The sequence below is a fragment of the Oncorhynchus keta genome, chromosome 17, assembly GCF_023373465.1.
Source record: "Oncorhynchus keta strain PuntledgeMale-10-30-2019 chromosome 17, Oket_V2, whole genome shotgun sequence".
NCBI classification, from domain to species: Eukaryota; Metazoa; Chordata; class Actinopteri; order Salmoniformes; family Salmonidae; genus Oncorhynchus; species Oncorhynchus keta.
This window is the reverse complement of record NC_068437.1, coordinates 54,357,139-54,379,103: the sequence shown is the minus strand read 5'-3', so window position 1 is coordinate 54,379,103 and position 21,965 is coordinate 54,357,139. Positions and strand designations below refer to the sequence as shown.

General features: G+C 46.2%; 1 protein-coding gene and 2 long non-coding RNA genes across 8 annotated transcripts in view; 2 read left to right on the top strand and 1 right to left on the bottom strand.

Annotated features, from left to right (window-relative positions):
• pik3c2g (phosphatidylinositol-4-phosphate 3-kinase catalytic subunit type 2 gamma) overlaps positions 1-21,965 on the top strand; it is an 81,870-nt gene that overhangs the window by 38,361 nt on the left and 21,544 nt on the right. For all 4 annotated transcript variants that reach the window (XR_008067021.1, XM_052466568.1, XM_052466570.1 and 1 more), the window contains 12 exons: positions 3,460-3,574; positions 3,878-4,011; positions 4,283-4,471; positions 7,165-7,258; positions 7,381-7,475; positions 10,150-10,330; positions 11,452-11,559; positions 11,721-11,813; positions 12,035-12,164; positions 15,276-15,412; positions 16,754-16,923; positions 21,740-21,896. Coding sequence is in view for 3 of the 4 variants with exons in the window: in XM_052466568.1 (XP_052322528.1) it covers positions 3,460-3,574; positions 3,878-4,011; positions 4,283-4,471; positions 7,165-7,258; positions 7,381-7,475; positions 10,150-10,330; positions 11,452-11,559; positions 11,721-11,813; positions 12,035-12,164; positions 15,276-15,412; positions 16,754-16,923; positions 21,740-21,896 (1,603 nt within the window). In the remaining variant the exon portion in view is untranslated. The remainder of the gene's footprint in view (positions 1-3,459; positions 3,575-3,877; positions 4,012-4,282; positions 4,472-7,164; positions 7,259-7,380; positions 7,476-10,149; positions 10,331-11,451; positions 11,560-11,720; positions 11,814-12,034; positions 12,165-15,275; positions 15,413-16,753; positions 16,924-21,739; positions 21,897-21,965) is intronic.
• On the bottom strand, positions 7,979-10,108 carry LOC127908362 (uncharacterized). Of its 3 annotated transcripts, XR_008067023.1 has the most exons (5): positions 10,073-10,108; positions 9,842-9,874; positions 9,677-9,742; positions 9,512-9,610; positions 8,905-8,957 (listed from the first exon to the last, which is right to left on the bottom strand). It is a non-coding gene; the product is annotated as an uncharacterized LOC127908362 (long non-coding RNA). The 3 variants fall into 3 exon arrangements; XR_008067024.1 differs by lacking the exons at positions 8,905-8,957; positions 10,073-10,108 and adding an exon at positions 7,979-8,025 and having other exon boundaries at positions 9,710-9,742; positions 9,842-10,037; XR_008067022.1 differs by lacking the exons at positions 9,842-9,874; positions 10,073-10,108 and adding an exon at positions 9,875-10,037.
• LOC127908363 (uncharacterized) lies at positions 18,647-19,231 on the top strand. The gene is made up of 3 exons (XR_008067025.1): positions 18,647-18,722; positions 18,847-18,877; positions 19,188-19,231. It is a non-coding gene; the product is annotated as an uncharacterized LOC127908363 (long non-coding RNA).

Here is a 21,965-nt window from a genome sequence, read left to right as displayed (position 1 = left end):
ATATCACTGTTATATCACTGGTCCATCTATAATATCACTGGTCCATCACTGGTCCATCTATAATATCACTGGTCCATCTATAATATCACTGGTCCATCTATAATATCACTGGTCCATTTATAATATCACTGGTCCATCTATAATATCACTGGTCTATCTATAATATCACTGGTCCATCTATAACACACTGGTCCATTTATAATATCACTGGTCCATCTATAATATCACTGGTCCATCTATAATATCACTGGTCTATCTATAATATCACTGGTCCATCTATAACACACTGGTCCATCTATAACACACTGGTCCATCTATAACACACTGGTCCATCTATACCACACTGGTCCATCTATAATATCACTGGTCCATCTATAACACACTGGTCCATCTATAACACACTGGTCCATCTATAATATCACTGGTCCAACTATAATATCACTGGTCCATCTATAACACACTGGTCCATCTATAATATCACTGGTCCATCTATACCACACTGGTCCATCTATTCCACACTGGTCCATCTATAATATCACTGGTCCATCTATAACACACTGGTCCATCTATAATATCACTGGTCCATCTATACCACACTGGTCCATCTATAATATCACTGGTCTATCTATAATATCACTGGTCCATCTATAACACACTGGTCCATCTATAATATCACTGGTCCATCTATACCACACTGGTCCATCTATAATATCACTGGTCTATCTATAATATCACTGGTCCATCTATAATATCACTGGTCCATTTATAATATCACTGGTCCATCTTTAATATCACTGGTCTATCTATAATATCACTGGTCCATCTATAACACACTGGTTCATCTATAATATCACTGGTCTATCTATAATATCACTGGTCCATCTATAATATCACTGGTATATCTATAATATCACTGGTCCATCTATAATATCACTGGTCCATCTATAATATCACTGGTCCATCTATAACACACTGGTCCATCTATAACACACTGGTCCATCTATAACACACTGGTCTATCTATAATATCACTGGTCCGTTTATAATATCACTGGTCCATCTATAACACACTGGTCTATCTATAATATCACTGGTCCGTTTATAATATCACTGGTCCATCTATAACACACTGGTCCATCTATAATATCACTGGTCCGTTTATAATATCACTGGTCTATCTATAATATCACTGGTCTATCTATCATATCACTGGTCCATCTATAATATCACTGGTCCATCTATAATATCACTGGTCCATTTATAATATCACTGGTCCATCTATAATATCACTGGTCTATCTATAATATCACTGGTCCATCTATAATATCACTGGTCCATCTATAATATCACTGGTCCATCTATAACACACTGGTCTATCTATAATATCACTGGTCCATCTATAACACACTGGTCCATTTATAACACACTGGTCCATCTATAACACACTGGTCTATCTATAACACACTGGTCCATCTATAATATCACTGGTCCATCTATAATATCACTGGTCCATCTATAATATCACTGGTCCATCTATAATATCACTGGTCCATCTATAATATCACTGGTCCATCTATAATATCACTGGTCCATCTATAATATCACTGGTCCATCTATAACACACTGGTCCATCTATAATATCACTGGTCCATTTATAATATCACTGGTCCATCTATAATATCACTGGTCTATCTATAATATCACTGGTCCATCTATAATATCACTGGTCCATCTATAATATCACTGGTCCATCTATAACACACTGGTCTATCTATAATATCACTGGTCCATCTATAACACACTGGTCTATCTATAATATCACTGGTCCATCTATAACACACTGGTCCATCTATAATATCACTGGTCCATCTATAACACACTGGTCTATCTATAATATCACTGGTCCATCTATAACACACTGGTCCATCTATAATATCACTGGTCCATCTATAACACACTGGTCCATCTATAACACACTGGTCCATCTATAATATCACTGGTCCATCTATAATATCACTGGTCTATCTATAATATCACTGGTCCATCTATAACATACTGGTCCATCTATAACACACTGGTCTATCTATAATATCACTGGTCCATCTATAATATCACTGGTCCATCTATAACACACTGGTCTATCTATAATATCACTGGTCCATCTATAACACACTGGTCTATCTATAATAACACTGGTCCATCTATAATATCACTGGTCCATCTATAATATCACTGGTCCATCTATAATATCACTGGTCCATCTATAATAACACTGGTCCATCTATAATATCACTGGTCCATCTATAACACAATAGAGAGGGTGGTCCTGTGTGACTCAGTTGGTAAGAGGGTGGTCCTGTGTGGCTCAGTTGGGAAGAGGGTGGTCCTGTGTGGCTCAGTTGGTAAGAGGGTGGTCCTGTGTGGCTCAATTGGTAAGAGGGTGGTCCTGTGTGGCTCAATTGGTAAGAGGGTGGTCCTGTGTGGCTCAATTGGTAAGAGGGTGGTCCTGTGTGGCTCAGTTGGTAAGAGGGTGGTCCTGTGTGGCTCTGTTGGGAAGAGGGTGGTCCTGTGTGGCTCAGTTGGTAAGAGGGTGGTCCTGTGTGGCTCAGTTGGGAAGAGGGTGGTCCTGTGTGGCTCAGTTGGGAAGAGGGTGGTCCTGTGTGGCTCAGTTGTTTAGAGGGTGGTCCTGTGTGGCTCAGTTGGTAAGAGGGTGGTCCTGTGTGGCTCAGTTGGGAAGAGGGTGGTCCTGTGTGGCTCAGTTGGGAAGAGGGTGGTCCTGTGTGGCTCAGTTGGTAAGAGGGTGGTCCTGTGTGGCTCAGTTGGTAAGAGGGTGGTCCTGTGTGGCTCAGTTGGTAAGAGGGTGGTCCTGTGTGGCTCAGTTGGGAAGAGGGTGGTCCTGTGTGGCTCAGTTGGTAAGAGGGTGGTCCTGTGTGGCTCAGTTGGTAAGAGGGTGGTCCTGTGTGGCTCAGTTGGTAAGAGGGTGGTCCTGTGTGGCTCAGTTGGGAAGAGGGTGGTCCTGTGTGGCTCAGTTGGTAAGAGGGTGGTCCTGTGTGGCTCAGTTGGGAAGAGGGTGGTCCTGTGTGGCTCAGTTGGGAAGAGGGTGGTCCTGTGTGGCTCAGTTGGTAAGAGGGTGGTCCTGTGTGGCTCAGTTGGTAAGAGGGTGGTCCTGTGTGGCTCAGTTGGGAAGAGGGTGGTCCTGTGTGGCTCAGTTGGGAAGAGGGTGGTCCTGTGTGGCTCAATTGGTAAGAGGGTGGTCCTGTGTGGCTCAGTTGGTAAGAGGGTGGTCCTGTGTGGCTCAGTTGGTAAGAGGGTGGTCCTGTGTGGCTCAGTTGGTAAGAGGGTGGTCCTGTGTGACTCAGTTGGTAAGAGGGTGGTCCTGGCAATGCGGGTTCAATAACACCATATAGAATTCTCCATCTATAGCACAACATGACGTGTGTGACTGACTGTGTCTCCACAGGACCCTGGTGAGTGGTACTGTCCTGCTCAGCATGTCTATGCTGGTGGAGCTGTCTGAGCCTCCCTCGCCCGCCCTGTCAGACAGCCACAGACAGGCTACCGGTGTCATCCTGCAGGTGAGAGCCCTCTTTTGGTGAAAGAACACATTACACCCTCCTATATTTTCAAGAAGTTTCTTGGTATTTTGAGTGCTGCTGTTATTGTAAGAAGTTTGATGAGCAATGCATCTGTGACAAATGGCAAATGGACTATTTTTTCTAATCTATGTGTGAAGAAACATTTCAGAAGAAACATGAACAAGCACCTTTTAAAACGTTTTTTTTTTTTTTTAACTGAAAACCCATCCTCCAAGAGTAGTTGGATATCTGTTGTATGGCCTACATATAGTCACTGTTGGCCTGTTCTTTGTGTCCTTCTAGTTGGAGTTCCCGGAGACAGCTGAGTGGAGGTATGAAAGGCCCATATCCCTTCCAGGGTCTGTCTTGTTCAGTCCTCCGTGTGATGAGCTACACAAGAAGATATCAGAGGTCTCCCAGAAACACTGCCTCTGCTTGTGAGTAAAACAGGGGGAAACTACACTCCCTACGATTCAGCCCAGAAAGACAAACCGTATCTATTGTCTCTGTCCCTCCGTTCCCTTCAGACTTCATGTCCTGCATATGAACTTACAGTTGAGTTGAGTTCATCTTTACTCAACCACCGTCGTCCACTCAGCAATAGTCTCATGTCACCACACTTCCAAGTCTCAAACTGGTGAAATTGAGGTTCACTCAGAAACAGTAAGAGTCCTGGGATTGGTGAGGTCTCTTATTTGTCCTTCCCAGTTTGTCAGAAAATGAGAGGGCATTACTGTGGAGTAAGAGATACTGCTGTGATGGGAGGACCACCTTCCTGCACCTGCTGCTGGGTGGCGCCCCCCAGTGGGCTCCGGAGAACCTGACTGAGATCTACACCATACTGGAACACTGGGCAATACTCCACCCTGAGGAAGCACTGTTTCTACTCTCTAACAAGTAACACTCACTCACACATACACTCTTTCTCTCACAGACATACACTCACATACATCAAATCAAATCAAATCAAATGTATTTATATAGCCCTTCGTACATCAGCTGATATCTCAAAGTGCTGTACAGAAACCCAGCCTAAAACCCCAAACAGCAAGCAATGCAGGTGTACACTCACATACATACACTCTTTCTCTCACAGACATACACTCACACACATACACTCTTTCTCTCACAGACATACACTCACACACATACACTCTTTCTCTCACAGACATACACTCACACACATACACTCTTTCTCTCACAGACATACACTCACACACATACACTCTTTCTCTCACAGACATACACTCACATACATACATACACTCTTTCTCTCACAGACATACACTCACATACATACACTCTTTCTCTCACAGACATACACTCACACACATACACTCTTTCTCTCACAGACATACACTCACATACATACACTCTTTCTCTCACAGACATACACTCACACACATACACTCTTTCTCTCACAGACATACACTCACACACATACACTCTTTCTCTCACAGACATACACTCACACACATACACTCTTTCTCTCACAGACATACACTCACACACATACACTCTTTCTCTCACAGACATACACTCACATACATACACTCTTTCTCTCACAGACATACACTCACATACATACACTCTTTCTCTCACAGACATACACTCACACACATACACTCTTTCTCTCACAGACATACACTCACATACATACACTCTTTCTCTCACAGACATACACTCACACACATACGCTCTTTCTCTCACAGACATACACTCACACACATACACTCTTTCTCTCACAGACATACACTCACACACATACACTCTTTCTCTCACAGACATACACTCACATACATACACTCTTTCTCTCACAGACATACACTCACATACATACACTCTTTCTCTCACAGACATACACTCACATACATACACTCTTTCTCTCACAGACATACACTCACACACATACACTCTTTCTCTGACAGACATACACTCACATACATACACTCTTTCTCTCACAGACATACACTCACACACATACACTCTTTCTCTCACAGACATACACTCACACACATACACTCTTTCTCTCACAGACATACACTCACATACATACACTCTTTCTCTCACAGACATACACTCACACACATACACTCTTTCTCTCACAGACATACACTCACATACATACACTCTTTCTCTCACAGACATACACTCACGTACATACACTTTCTCTCACAGACATACACTCACATACATATACTCTTTCTCTCACAGACATACACTCACATACATACTCTTTTTCTCACAGACATACACTCACATGCATACTCTTTTTCACACAGACATACACTCACACACATACACTCTTTCTCTCACATACATACACTCTTTCTCTCACAGACATACACTCACACACATACACTCTTTCTCTGACAGACATACACTCACATACATACACTCTTTCTCTCACAGACATACACTCACACACATACACTCTTTCTCTCACAGACATACACTCACACCCATACACTCTTTCTCTCACAGACATACACTCACATACATACACTCTTTCTCTCACAGACATACATTCACTTACAAACACTCTTTCTCTCACAGACATACACTCACATACATACACTCTTTCTCTCACAGACATACACTCACATACATACACTCTTTCTCTCACAGACATACACTCACACACATACACTCTTTCTCTCACAGACATACACTCACACACATACACTCTTTCTCTCACAGACATACACTCACATACATACACTCTTTCTCTCACAGACATACACTCACACACATACACTCTTTCTCTCACAGACATACACTCACATACATACACTCTTTCTCTCACAGACATACACTCACACACATACACTCTTTCTCTCACAGACATACACTCACACACATACACTCTTTCTCTCACAGACATACACTCACATACATACACTCTTTCTCTCACAGACATACACTCACACACATACACTCTTTCTCTCACAGACATACACTCACATACATACACTCTTTCTCTCACAGACATACACTCACACACATACACTCTTTCTCTCACAGACATACACTCACATACATACACTCTTTCTCTCACAGACATACACTCACACACATACACTCTTTCTCTCACAGACATACACTCACATACATACACTCTTTCTCTCACAGACATACACTCACACACATACACTCTTTCTCTCACAGACATACACTCACACACATACACTCTTTCTCTCACAGACATACACTCACATACATACACTCTTTCTCTCACAGACATACACTCACATACATACACTCTTTCTCTCACAGACATACACTCACATACATACACTCTTTCTCTCACAGACATACACTCACACATACACTCTTTCTCTCACAGACATACACACACACACACACACACACACACACACACACACACACACACACACACACACACACACACACACACACACACACACACACACACACACACACACACACACACATACACACACACACACACACACACACACATGCCTACACCATCCTATGCCACTGACCCCTTACACAACCCTGAAGAGGTTCTGTTTCTACTGAGCGACAGGTAACGTGACAGGAAGTGATGCAAGTCTTTGTCTCAGTTTCCATGACCAGACGGTGCGTCGGAGAGCTGTGCAGCACTTTGAGCAGACTTCTGATAGAGAACTAGAGGAATATCTACCTCAACTTGTACAGGTAAACCTTATTCATCTCTTATTCAATGACTAAACTGAAAATGTCAACGCTGAGCAAACGGATACAAGGTGTTTCACTACAGAAGCATTGTGGATCACGTAACACTGTCTGTCCCTTCCTAGGCTCTGAAGAGTGAGTGGGAGTTGAATGGACCTCTGGTGATGCTGCTGTTGGACAGGTCACTGAAGAGTGTTAGGATAGCCCAGCAGCTCTACTGGTGAGAACAGAATGCAATGTCTGTCTGTCTTGCCTTGCCCTGCCCTGCCCATGTGCGTGTACTTGGCGTACCTTGCCCTGCCTTGCCCTGCCCTGCCCTGTCCTTCCCTTTCCAGCCCTGTCCTGCCCTGCCCTGTCCTGCCCTGCCCATGTGCGTGTACTTGGAGTACCTTGCCCTGCCCATGTGCGTGTACTTGGAGTACCTTGCCCTGCCTTGCCCTGCCCATGTGCGTGTACTTGGAGTACCTTGCCCTGCCCATGTGCGTGTACTGTGCGTGTACTTGGAGTACCTTGCCCTGCCCATGTACGTGTACTTGGAGTACCTTGCCCTGCCCATGTGCGTGTACTTGGAGTACCTTGCCCTGCCCATGTGCGTGTACTTGGAGTACCTTGCCCTGCCCATGTGCGTGTACTTGGAGTACCTTGCCCTGCCCATGTACGTACTTGGAGTACCTTGCCCTGCCCATGTATCTTGCCCTGCCCATGTGCGTACTTGGAGTACCTTGTACTTGGAGTACCTTGCCCTGCCCATGTACGTGTACTTGGAGTACCTTGCCCTGCCCATGTGCGTGTACTTGGAGTACCTTGCCCTGCCCATGTGCATGTACTTGGAGTACCTTGCCCTGCCCATGTGCGTGTACTTGGAGTACCTTGCCCTGCCCATGTGCGTGTACTTGGAGTACCTTGCCCTGCCCATGTGCGTGTACTTGGAGTACCTTGCCCTGCCCATGTGCGTGTACTTGGAGTACCTTGCCCTGCCCATGTGCGTGTACTTGGAGTACCTTGCCCTGCCCATGTGCGTGTACTTGGAGTACCTTGCCCTGCCTTGCCCTGCCCATGTGCGTGTACTTGGAGTACCTTGCCCTGCCCATGTACGTGTACTTGGAGTACCCTTGCCCTGCCCATGTGCGTGTACTTGGAGTACCTTGCCCTGCCCATGTGCGTGTACTTGGAGTACCTTGCCCTGCCCATGTGCGTGTACTTGGAGTACCTTGCCCTGCCCATGTGCGTGTACTTGGAGTACCTTGCCCTGCCCATGTGCGTGTACTTGGAGTACCCCATGTGCGTTGCCCTGCCCATGTACGTGTACTTGGAGTACCTTGCCCTGCCCATGTGCGTGTACTTGGAGTACCTTGCCCTGCCCATGTGCGTGTACTTGGAGTACCTTGCCCTGCCCATGTGCGTGTACTGCCCTGGAGTACCTTGCCCTGCCCATGTGCGTGTACTTGGAGTACCTTGCCCTGCCCATGTGCGTGTACTTACCTTGAGTACCTTGCCCTGCCCATGTGCGTGTACTTGGAGTACCTTGCCCTGCCCATGTGCGTGTACTTGGCCCAGTACCTTGCCCTGCCCATGTGCGTGTACTTGGAGTACCTTGCCCTGCCCATGTGCGTGTACTTGGAGTACCTTGCCCTGCCTTGCCCTGCCCATGTGCGTGTACTTGGAGTACCTTGCCCTGCCCATGTACGTGTACTTGGAGTACCTTGCCCTGCCCATGTGCGTGTACTTGGAGTACCTTGCCCTGCCCATGTGCGTGTACTTGGAGTACCTTGCCCTGCCCATGTGCGTGTACTTGGAGTACCTTGCCCTGCCCATGTGCGTGTACTTGGAGTACCTTGCCCTGCCCATGTGCGTGTACTTGGAGTACCTTGCCCTGCCCATCTGCGTGTACTTGGAGTACCTTGCCCTGCCCATGTGCGTGTACTTGGAGTACCTTGCCCTGCCCCCTGCCCATGGAGTACCTTGCCCTGCCCATGCGTGTACTTGGAGTACCTTGCCCTGCCCATGTGCGTGTACTTGGAGTACCTTGCCCTGCCCATGTGCGTGTACTTGGAGTACCTTGCCCTGCCCATGTGCGTGTACTTGGAGTACCTTGCCCTGCCCATGTGCGTGTACTTGGAGTACCTTGCCCTGCCCATCTGCGTGTACTTGGAGTACCTTGCCCTGCCCATGTGCGTGTACTTGGAGTACCTTGCCCTGCCCATGTGCGTGTACTTGGAGTACCTTGCCCTGCCCATCTGCGTGTACTTGGAGTACCTTGCCCTGCCCATGTACGTGTACTTGGAGTACCTTGCCCTGCCCATGTACGTGTACTTGGAGTACCTTGCCCTGCCCATGTACGTGTACTTGGAGTACCTTGCCCTGCCCATGTGCGTGTACTTGGAGTACCTTGCCCTGCCCATGTGCGTGTACTTGGAGTACCTTGCCCTGCCCATGTACGTGTACTTGGAGTACCTTGCCCTGCCCATGTACGTGTACTTGGAGTACCTTGCCCTGCCCATGTGCGTGTACTTGGAGTATCTTGCCCTGCCCATGTGTGTGTACTTAGAGTACCTTGCCCTGCCCATGTGCGTGTACTTGGAGTACCTTGCCCTGCCCATGTACGTGTACTTGGAGTACCTTGCCCTGCCCATGTACGTGTACTTGGAGTACCTTGCCCTGCCCATGTGCGTGTACTTGGAGTACCTTGCCCTGCCCATGTGCGTGTACTTGGAGTACCTTGCCCTGCCCATGTGCGTGTACTTGGAGTACCTTGCCCTGCCCATGTGCGTGTACTTGGAGTACCTTGCCCTGCCCATGTGCGTGTACTTGGAGTACCTTGCCCTGCCCATGTGCGTGTACTTGGAGTATCTTGCTTAACTGAACTTGTGTGTGTACGTATTTCCTCCTGTCAGGCTGTTGGTAGATGCCCAGGATGACCCCCATTACCAGAGCTGGTTCAGTAAGGTGCAGGCTGCCCTGAGACACTGCTGTGGTAAAGAACTGAGGCAGGAGCTGGAACACGAAACCCGCCTGGTAACCCTGCTCACGCAGGTGGCTGAGAGGGTCCGTAGAGCTGACAAAAACCGCAGGAAGGTCTGTACTGTTATGTCATCTGTTCACTGTCAACTAGGAAACACTTCATTCAGTTTCTATACCACATGATGGACAAAAGGCTTTTGGGTATGCAGTGGTTCTCAAGCCAGGGGACCCCAGGCGGTACCTGGTCTATCTACAGGGGGTACCTGGCCTATCTACAGGGGGTACCTGGCCTATCTACAGGGGGTACCTGGTCTATCTACAGGGGGTACCTGGTCTATCTACAGGGGGTACCTGGTCTATCTACTGGGGGTACCTGGTCTATCTACAGGGGGTACCTGGTCTATCTACAGGGGGTACCTGGCCTATCTACAGGGGGTACCTGGTCTATCTACAGGGGTACCTGGTCTATCTACAGGGGGTACCTGGTCTATCTACTGGGGGTACCTGGTCTATCTACAGGGGGTACCTGGTCTATCTACAGGGGGTAACTGGTCTATCTACTACAGGGGGTACCTGGTCTATCTACAGGGGGTACCTGGTCTATCTACAGGGGGTAACTGGTCTATCTACTACAGGGGGTACCTGGTCTATCTACAGGGGGTACCTGGTCTATCTACAGGGGGTAGCTGGTCTATCTACTGGGGGTACCTGGTCTATCTACAGGGGGTACCTGGTCTATCTACAGAGGGTACCTGGTCTATCTACAGGGGGTACCTGGTCTATCTACAGGGGGTACCTGGTCTATCTACAGGGGGTAGCTGGTCTATCTACAGGGGGTACCTGGTCTATCTACAGGGGGTAGCTGGTCTATCTACAGGGGGTAGCTGGTCTATCTACAGGGGGTAACTGGTCTATCTACAGGGGGTACCTGGTCTATCTACAGGGGGTACCTGGTCTATCTACAGGGGGTAGCTGGTCTATCTACAGGGGGTAGCTGGTCTATCTACAGGGGGTAACTGGTCTATCTACAGGGGGTACCTGGTCTATCTACAGGGGGTAGCTGGGAAGACTCATAAGAACATAGTCCTAATGATCAGTTACATGCGAAAGGGTACTTCGGTGAAGAGCAAAATGTGATTGGTGGTAGCTATAGTAACCAGGAACGATGTAGAACAGCAGGTCAATGCTCTGTATAGACGTGGGTATTTATTTAAGTCTTCTATTTTGTTGTGCAGGATGTGTTGAAGAAAGACAAGTGGAAGATTGACAACTTCTTCAAGAACGGGATCAGCTGTCGTCTACCGTTGGACCCTGCTGTCCTCGTGAAGGGAGTTCATTTGGAGGTAAAGACAGCGATCTAAGAAAGTCATTTTTCTCCTTTGACACAGGCCACATTTTTTATTAAAGGCAGTGTATACAGATGTTATATGTTGAATGGATCCAGATTATCCTAACCCTAATCTTAATCCTAATCTCAATCCTATTACCCTAATCTTAATCCTAGGCCTGTAAATTCTATAAGTCCCACACTGCTCCTCTGGGAATCTCCTTCATCAACACAGATCCTCTGGGCAGGAAAATCTCTGTCATCTGCAAGGTAACTCTCTCTCTCTCTCTCTCTCAGGCTATTTCAAAAGAAAAGTTTGGGATTTTAGACCTTAAAGATATATGGCTCCTTACCCTGACAGTAGTCTATGAGCCAGGAGAAACATTAAACCAATTTTGCACTGTTGTCCCGATCTCTCCCATAGATTTTGTTTTAGCGGTGTCTGAAACGAGTTGAAGTTAGTAGTAACTGCTAAGTCTGTATGTGTCCAGACAGGGGGTAACCTGCGGCAGGACATGCTGGTGCTGCAGATCGTGCGTGTGATGGACAATGTTTGGCTGCAGGAGGGACTGGACATGAGGATGGTTACCTATAGGTGTATCTCTACTGGGCGAGACCAGGGTCAGTAGTTTTAGACACATAGTTATACCAGACTACAGTCTGTGGTAACATATACATACTTATTAATATATCACCATCTACAGGGTATTCAGAAAGTATTCAGACCCCTTGACTTTTTCCACATTTTGGTACGTTACAGCCTTATTCTAAAATGGATTAAATCTACACACAATATCACTACCACATAATGACAAAGCGGTTTTAAGAAATGTTTGCAAATGTATTTATTTTTTTACCTGAAATATCACATTTACATACTGGAAGTATTCAGACCCTTTACTCAGTGCTTTGTTGAAGCCCCTTTGTCAGCGATTACAGCCTCATCTCCTTCGGTATGACACTACAAGCTTGGCAGATTTTCTCCGGTTCTTCTCTGCAGATCCTCTCAAGCTCTGTCAGGTTGGATGGGGAGCATCGCTGCACAGTTATTTTCAGGTCTTTCCAGAGATGTTTGATCAGGTTCAAGTTCGGGCTCTGGCTGGGCCACTCAAGGACATTCAGAGACTTGTCCCGAAGCCACTCCTGTGTTGTCTTGGCTGTGTACTTAGGGCCGTTGTCCTGTTGGAAGGTGAACCATCGCCCCAGTCTGAGATCCTGAGCGCCCTGGAGCAGGTTATCATCAAGGATCTCTCTGTACTTTGCTCCATTCATCTTTCCCTCGATCCTGACTAGTCTCTCAGTCCCTGCCGCTGAAAAACATCCCCACAGCATGATGCTGCCACCACCATGCTTCACTGTCGGGATGGTGCCAGGTTTCCTACAAATGTGACACTTGGCATTCAAGCCAAAGAGTTCAATCTTGGTTTCATCAGACCAGATAACCTTGTTTCTCATGGTGCCTTTTGGCAAAAGTGCCCTTTGGCAAACTCCAAGCGGGCTGTCATGTGCCTTTTACTGAGGAGTGGCTTCCATGTGGCCACTCTTCCATAAAGCCTGATTGGTGGAGTGCTGCAGAGATGGTTGTCCTTCTGGAAGTTTCTCCCATCTCCACAGAGGAACTCTTTGTCAGAGTGACCATCAGGTTGTTGGTCACCTCCCTGGCCAAGGCCCTCCTCCCCCGATTGCTCAGTTTAGCCGGATGGCCAGCTCTAGGAAGAGCCTTGGTGGTTCCAAACTTCTACCATTTTAAAACTTCTTAGGGACAGCTGTAAATCATGCGGCGCCTGGTGTCACGATCGCAGATTTTAGAGAAACAACAATTGTAGGTACATATAAGTGTATTATATCGGCTGAAAGCTTAAATTATTGTTAATATAACTGTACTGTCCAATTTACAGTAGCTATTACTGCAGAGAAAAAATGCCATGCTATTGTTTGAGGAGAGCTCCTAAAAACAAAACACTTTTTTCACCGCGAGAGGTTTGATAAAATCACCTCTGAAGGTGAAATGTTTTTCTTGCATTCTGAAATCTTGCTCTGATTTATCATCCAAAGGGTCCCAGAGATAACATGAAGTGTCGTTATGTTAGATAAAATTATTTTTCATATCCTAAAAAGGTCCATATAGCACAATCGATTTTTGTATTTTCACTCGTTCAATTTGCAAAGAAAGGAATCTGTGAAAATCTAACCCTAAACGTTGTTTCAACCAATCATATCACGTTCGCATGTATTCCTCAGAGATCCTAGAATCTAACCAGACTTCCCTATATCATTAGGGGTGTAGTATATCCACTGTGTTCTTGGGGACCTTCAATGCTGCAGAAATGTTTTGGTACCCCTCCTCAGATCTGTACCTCAACACAATCCCGTATCGGACCTCATGGCTTGGTTTTTGCTCCGACATGCACTGTCAACTGTGGGACCATATATAGACAGGTGTGTGCCTTTCCAAATCATGTCCAATCAATTGATTTGACCACAGACGGACTCCAATCAAATTGTAGAAACATCTCGAGGATGAACAATGGAAACATGATACACCTGAGCTCAATGACGAGTCTCATAGCAAAGGGTCTGAATACTTATGTAAATATTATATTTATGGTATTTATCTTTAATACGTTTGCAAAAATTGATAAACCGTTATTGCTTTGTCATTATTTTACCTTTATTTAACTAGGCAAGTCAGGTATTTATTTATTATTTATTATTTTCAATAACGGACTAGGAACAGTGGGTTAACTGCCTTGTTCAGGGGAACAGTGGGTTAACTGCCTTGTTCAGGGGAACAGTGGGTTAACTGCCTTGTTCAGGGGAACAGTGGGTTAACTGCCTTGTTCAGGGGAACAGTGGGTTAACTGCCTTGTTCAGGGGAACAGTGGGTTAAGGCACTTCCTTGTTCAGGGGAACAGTGGGTTAACTGCCTTGTTCAGGGGAACAGTGGGTTAACTGCCTTGTTCAGTGGAACAGTGGGTTAACTGCCTTGTTCAGGGGAACAGTGGGTTAACTGCCTTGTTCAGGGGAACAGTGGGTTAACTGCCTTGTTCAGTGGAACAGTGGGTTAACTGCCTTGTTCAGGGGAACAGTGGGTTAACTGCCTTATTCAGTGGAACAGTGGGTTAACTGCCTTGTTCAGGGGAACAGTGGGTTAACTGCCTTATTCAGTGGAACAATGGGTTAACTGCCTTATTCAGGGGAACAGTGGGTTTACTGCCATGTTCAGGGGCAGAACGACAGATTTTTACTTTGTCAGCTCGTGGATTCTATCTAGCAACCTTTCGGATACTGGCTCTAACCACTAGGCTACCTGCCGCACCAATGGGGTATTGTGAGATTGATGAGGAAAACATGTACTTCCATCCATTTTAGAATAAGTGAAGGGGTCTGAATACTTTCCATGCACTGTCTGTGTGCCTCAGTATTCAAATGTGTGTGTGTGTGTGTGTGTGTGTGTGTGTGTGTGTGTGTGTGTGTGTGTGTGTGTGTGTGTGTGTGTGTGTGTGTGTGTGTGTGTGTGTGCGTGTGTGTGCGTGCGTGCGTGTGCGTGCGTGCGTGCGTGCGTGCGTGCGTGTGTGTGTGTGTGTGTGTGTGCGTGTGTGAGTGTCCGTGCGTGCAGTATGTGTCGTCTGTGTGTGTCCTCCGTCCGTCCGTCCGTCCGCGTGTATGTGTCTCCGTGTGTGTCTCCGTGTGTGTGTCTCCGTGTGTGTGTCTCCGTGTGTGTGTGTGTAGGTCTGGTGGAGGTGGTGCCAGAGGCAGTGACCCTGGGTAAGATCCAGCAGGAGTGGGGTCTGGGTGGGGCTCTGAGAGAGGACACCCTGGAGAAGTGGTTTCACATGTGGAACAAGACTGAGGAGGATTATGAGGAGGTGAACATACATGTATAAACACACTACTAGTCTGGTGTTTTAAGGAAGTGTATCTTAGGTAGCAGCTTGTGCCAAACCTTTGACCTTGGGTTCTTGGTCACCTCCCTGACCAATACCCTTCTCCCCGATTGCTCACTTCTCCCCCTATTGCTCAGTTGTACTAGTCTAGTGTGTTCAGGAAGTGTATCTTGGGTAGCAGCTTGTGCCAAACCTTTGACCTTGGGTTCTTGGTCACCTCCCTGACCAATACCCTTCTCCCCGATTGCTCACTTCTCCCCCTATTGCTCAGTTGTACTAGTCTAGTGTGTTCAGGAAGTGTATCTTGGGTAGAAGCTTGTGCCAAACCTTTGACCTTGCAGTTGTGGGGTCAGAGACAGTAAATATAAAATAATGTAACTGGTTTAAACTAAGATGCAGTAGATTTCCTCTGGATTTGGCCTCTATACTCCACATTCCTTTGAAAAAAAAAAAAAAATAGTAGATTATTGGACCAAAAAACGTGACTCAAGAAGAATATCTTTCTATTGTCCATATTGATGTCTTTCCAAGGAATACAAAAACGTCTACAGTTTAACCTTATGGCCACAGACAGAAGCTGAGAGAGAATATTCTCCTGTATCTCCTACACAGGCTGTTGTGTATTTCCTCCTGTGCTGACTGGTGTTGTTGTTGTTGTTGTTGTTGTTGTTGTCGTGATACAGACAGTTCTGCTACAGTAAGGGAAACAACCCTGCAGCAACAGGAAATGTGAATTATTATTTTATAATGGACACTTTTTTTTGTAGGGGTTGATCTTTAAAAAAAAAACAATTTGTTACGACAAATAAAGTCTGACATTTGAACCTCCTACGGGAGTCGGTGTCCCTACATCGGGACGGTTGAGCTAACGTGCGCTAATGTGATTAGCATGACATTGTAAGTAACAGCAAACTTTCCAGGACATGTCTTATATGGACAGACAGCTTCAATTCGTGTTAAGTCTAACTTTACTGTCCAATTTACAGTAGCTATTACAGTGAAATAAATACCATGCTATTGTTTGAGGAGACAACAACAACAAAACACTTATATCACAGCAACTGGATTAACACATTCACCTCTGAAGGTAAATCATGTACTTACATTCAGTCATCTTGCTCTGATTTGTCATCCTGAGGGTCCCAGAGATAAAAATGTAGCATCGTTTTGTTTGATCAAATCCATTTTTAGAAGCCTTTTTAAATCTTGAATACACTACAAGGTTGCATTTCCTGCTGTGCAGGAAAGTTCTCATCAACAAAAGAGTGATCAAATTAAGATCCTACATCTGTAGACTATTCTCCTGTATCTCTCCCCATCCAGGCTGTGATGAATTTCCTCCACTCCTGTGCTGGCTGGTGTGTAGCGACCTTCATCCTGGGTATCTGCGACCGCCACAACGACAACATCATGTTGACACACAGCGGTCACATGTTCCACATCGACTTCGGCAAGATTCTGGGCAACGCACAGAAGTTCGCCAGCATCAAAAGGCAAGTCCCAGAAGACTCTATAACCACGACTGAAGTACCCACCGCTGAATGCCAAATGAACCCCTGTAGATCTGAAAGGAGTGGATATGTGTCAGCAGTACGTAATGTCCTACCGGCTTCACCTTGCCTTCTGATAGGCTGGGCTTGAATTTCCCCATATTTCTTACACCTATCCAATCCCTTCAGATCTACTGGTGTGAGTATGGAGGAGGGACTTTAGATCTTTACAGGAGTACTTAAATAAAGGCGGTGCATTCTATCTACTCCCCTGTGTGAGGAGGTCCATTCTATTTACTCCCCTGTGTGAGGAGGTCCATTCTATCTACTCCCCTGTGTGAGGAGGTCCATTCTATTTACTCCCCTGTGTGAGGAGGTCCATTCTATCTACTCCCCTGTGTGAGGAGGTCCATTCTATCTACTCCCCTGTGTGAGGAGGTGCATTCTATTTACTCCCCTGTGTGAGGAGGTGCATTCTATCTACTCCCCTGTGTGAGGAGGTGCATTCTATTTACTCCCCTATGTGAGGAGGTGCATTCTATTTACTCCCCTGTGTGAGGAGGTGCATTCTATTTACTCCCCTGTGTGAGGAGGTGCATTCTATTGACTCCCCTGTGTGAGGAGGTGCATTCTATCTACTCCCCTGTGTGAGGAGGTGCATTCTATTTACTCCCCTATGTGAGGAGGTGCATTCTATTTACTCCCCTGTGTGAGGAGGTGCATTCTATTTACTCCCCTGTGTGAGGAGGTGCATTCTATTTACTCCCCTGTGTGAGGAGGTGCATTCTATTGACTCCCCTGTGTGAGGAGGTCCATTCTATTTACTCCCCTGTGTGAGGAGGTCCATTCTATCTACTCCCCTGTGTGAGGAGGTGCATTCTATTTACTCCCCTGTGTGAGGAGGTCCATTCTATCTACTCCCCTGTGTGAGGAGGTGCATTCTATTTACTCCCCTGTGTGAGGAGGTGCATTCTATTTACTCCCCTGTGTGAGGAGGTGCATTCTATTTACTCCCCTGTGTGAGGAGGTGCATTCTATCTACTCCCCTGTGTGAGGAGGTGCATTCTATTTACTCCCCTGTGTGAGGAGGTGCATTCTATTTACTCCCCTGTGTGAGGAGGTGCATTCTATTGATTCCCCTATGTGAGGAGGTGCATTCTATTTACTCCCCTGTGTGAGGAGGTGCATTCTATTGACTCCCCTGTGTGAGGAGGTGCAATCTATTTACTCCCCTGTGTGAGGAGGTGCATTCGATTTACTCCCCTGTGTGAGGAGGTGCATTCTATTGATTCCCCTATGTGAGGAGGTGCATTCTATTTACTCCCCTGTGTGAGGAGGTGCATTCTATTGACTCCCCTGTGTGAGGAGGTGCAATCTATTTACTCCCCTGTGTGAGGAGGTGCATTCGATTTACTCCCCTGTGTGAGGAGGTGCATTCTATTTACTCCCCTGTGTGAGGAGGTGCATTCTATCTACTCCCCTGTGTGAGGAGGTCCATTCTATTTACTCCCCTGTGTGAGGAGGTGCATTCTATCTACTCCCCTGTGTGAGGAGGTGCAATCTATTTACTCCCCTGTGTGAGGAGGTCCATTATATTTACTCCCCTGTGTGAGGAGGTGCATTCTATTTACTCCCCTGTGTGAGGGGGTGCATTCTATTTACTCCCCTGTGTGAGGAGGTGCATTCTATTTACTCCCCTGTGTGAGGGGGTGCATTATATTTAATCCCCTGTGTGAGGAGGTCCATTCTATCTACTCCCCTGTGTGAGGAGGTCCATTCTATCTACTCCCCTGTGTGAGGAGGTCCATTCTATTTACTCCCCTGTGTGAGGAGGTCCAATCTATTTACTCCCCTGTGTGAGGAGGTCCAATCTATCTACTCCCCTGTGTGAGGAGGTGCATTCTATCTACTCCCCTGTGTGAGGAGGTCCATTCTATCTACTCCCCTGTGTGAGGAGGTGCATTCTATTTACTCCCCTGTGTGAGAAGGTGCATTCTATCTACTCCCCTGTGTAAGGAGGTGCATTCTATTTACTCCCCTGTGTGAGGAGGTGCATTCTATTTACTCCCCTGTGTGAGGAGGTGCATTCTATCTGCTCCCCTGTGTGAGGAGGTGCATTCTATTTACTCCCCTGTGTGAGGAGGTGCATTCTATTTACTCCCCTGTGTGAGGAGGTGCATTCTATCTACTCCCCTGTGTGAGGAGGTGCATTCTATCTACTCCCCTGTGTGAGGAGGTGCATTCTATTTACTCCCCTGTGTGAGGAGGTGCATTCTATCTACTCCCCTGTGTGAGGAGGTGCATTCTATTTACTCCCCTGTGTGAGGAGGTGCATTATATCTCTCCCCCCCCTCTTGTGAGGAGGTCCATTCTATTTACTCCCCTGTGTGAGGAGGTCCAATCTATCTACTCCCCCTTGTGAGGAGGTGCATTCTATTTACTCCCCTGTGTGAGGAGGGGAGTATATTATATATTTTTTAAATATATATTTTTAACATTAAATGCATTATGAAATACTGTCATTAAAATGATTGTAGAGCTTTTTAATGGAAATTCCAAAGACAAAAAAATGTGAACTTTCAATTTCCAAAACATGTTAAATATTCCATTGTCTCCGTCAGATCCACATTGGGTAGAAAAATAGGAAATGACTCTGAAATAATCAAATGTTTCAGTTGTGTATATTACTTCGTTTTTATTATTTTTCTGTCTGTAAAAGTAATCTCGGATCAGACAGTAGGAGTCAGCCAGACCATCTAACGTTATGTCTCTCCATACTGTACTGTCTGTCGTCCTCATCTCTGATCAGACAGTAGCAGTCAGCCAGACCATCTAACGTTATGTCTCTCCATACTGTACTGTCTGTCGTCCTCATCTCTGATCAGACAGTAGCAGTCAGCCAGACCATCTAACGTTATGTCTTTCTGTACTGTCTGTCGTCCTCATCTCTGATCAGACAGTAGCAGTCAGCCAGACCATCTAACGTTATGTCTCTCCATACTGTACTGTCTGTCGTCCTCATCTCTGATCAGACAGTAGCAGTCAGCCAGACCATCTAACGTTATGTCTCTCCATACTGTACTGTCTGTCCGTCATCACCTCATCTCTGATCAGACAGTGGCAGTCAGCCAGACCATCTAACGTTATGTCTCTCCATACTGTACTGTCTGTCGTCCTCATCTCTGATCAGACAGTAGCAGTCAGCCAGACCATCTAACGTTATGTCTCTCCATACTGTACTGTCTGTCGTCCTCATCTCTGATCAGACAGTAGCAGTCAGCCAGACCATCTAACGTTATGTCTCTCCATACTGTACTGTCTGTCGTCATCACCTCATCTCTGATCAGACAGTAGCAGTCAGCCAGACCATCTAACGTTATGTCTTTCTGTACTGTCTGTCGTCCTCATCTCTGATCAGACAGTAGCAGTCAGCCAGACCATCTAACGTTATGTCTCTCCGTACTGTACTGTCTGTCGTCATCACCTCATCTCTGATCAGACAGTAGCAGTCAGCCAGACCATCTAACGTTATGTCTTTCTGTACTGTCTGTCGTCCTCATCTCTGATCAGACAGTAGCAGTCAGCCAGACCATCTAACGTTATGTCTCTCCGTACTGTACTGTCTGTCGTCATCACCTCATCTCTGATCAGACAGTAGCAGTCAGCCAGACCATCTAACGTTATGTCTCTCCATACTGTACTGTCTGTCGTCCTCATCTCTGATCAGACAGTAGCAGTCAGCCAGACCATCTAACGTTATGTCTCTCCGTACTGTACTGTCTGTCGTCCTCATCTCTGATCAGACAGTAGCAGTCAGCCAGACCATCTAACGTTATGTCTTTCTGTACTGTCTGTCGTCCTCATCTCTGATCAGACAGTAGCAGTCAGCCAGACCATCTAACGTTATGTCTTTCTGTACTGTCTGTCGTCCTCATCTCTGATCAGACAGTAGCAGTCAGCCAGACCATCTAACGTTATGTCTCTCCATACTGTACTGTCTGTCGTCATCACCTCATCTCTGATCAGACAGTAGCAGTCAGCCAGACCATCTAACGTTATGTCTCTCCATACTGTACTGTCTGTCGTCATCACCTCATCTCTGATCAGACAGTAGCAGTCAGCCAGACCATCTAACGTTATGTCTCTCCATACTGTACTGTCTGTCGTCCTCATCTCTGATCAGACAGTAGCAGTCAGCCAGACCATCTAACGTTATGTCTCTCCATACTGTACTGTCTGTCGTCATCACCTCATCTCTGATCAGACAGTAGCAGTCAGCCAGACCATCTAACGTTATGTCTCTCCATACTGTACTGTCTGTCGTCATCACCTCATCTCTGATCAGACAGTAGCAGTCAGCCAGACCATCTAACGTTATGTCTCTCCATACTGTACTGTCTGTCGTCCTCATCTCGGTGCAATGGATTATGTTCATCGTAGTGAATTAATGTTTCTGCTCTATGAACTATGTTGAATATTTGTTTAATGGAAACTACACCTCCCTTCAGCCCAGCGTCCCACATAGGTCTAGAGTTGATTTCTCTCGTGGATAAGACGGTTTCTCTCTCGAGAAACGGCACGTTGGGCTCACAAAGAAAAAAAAGAAAAAAGAAAAAATTATACATATAATAATAAATTAGAATATAATAAATAAATTATAATAAATAATTTGATAATAAATAAATGTAATTCAAGTAATTTAACCGATGTCGGCCAATTTGTTGTTTAATAACCCCCCAAAATGTAATTAAGTGTTGGTCAATCGCTCAGCACTGCCAACTAAGGTATCTACTGACACCCCTCTTCTCTGTGATGGTAGGGACCGGACTCCATTCATCTTCACCTCAGAGATGCAACACTTCATCACCGGCGGGGGTCAGAAACCCCAGAGGTTTCATCGCTTCGTAGAGCTCTGCTGTGAAGCCTACAACAGCATCCGACGACGCACCGCCCTGGTGCTCAGCCTACTGCAGCTGGTCAGTATACCTCTTAATAACACCTTGGTAACACCTTACAAAGCATTATGACAGACGTATGACCACCCA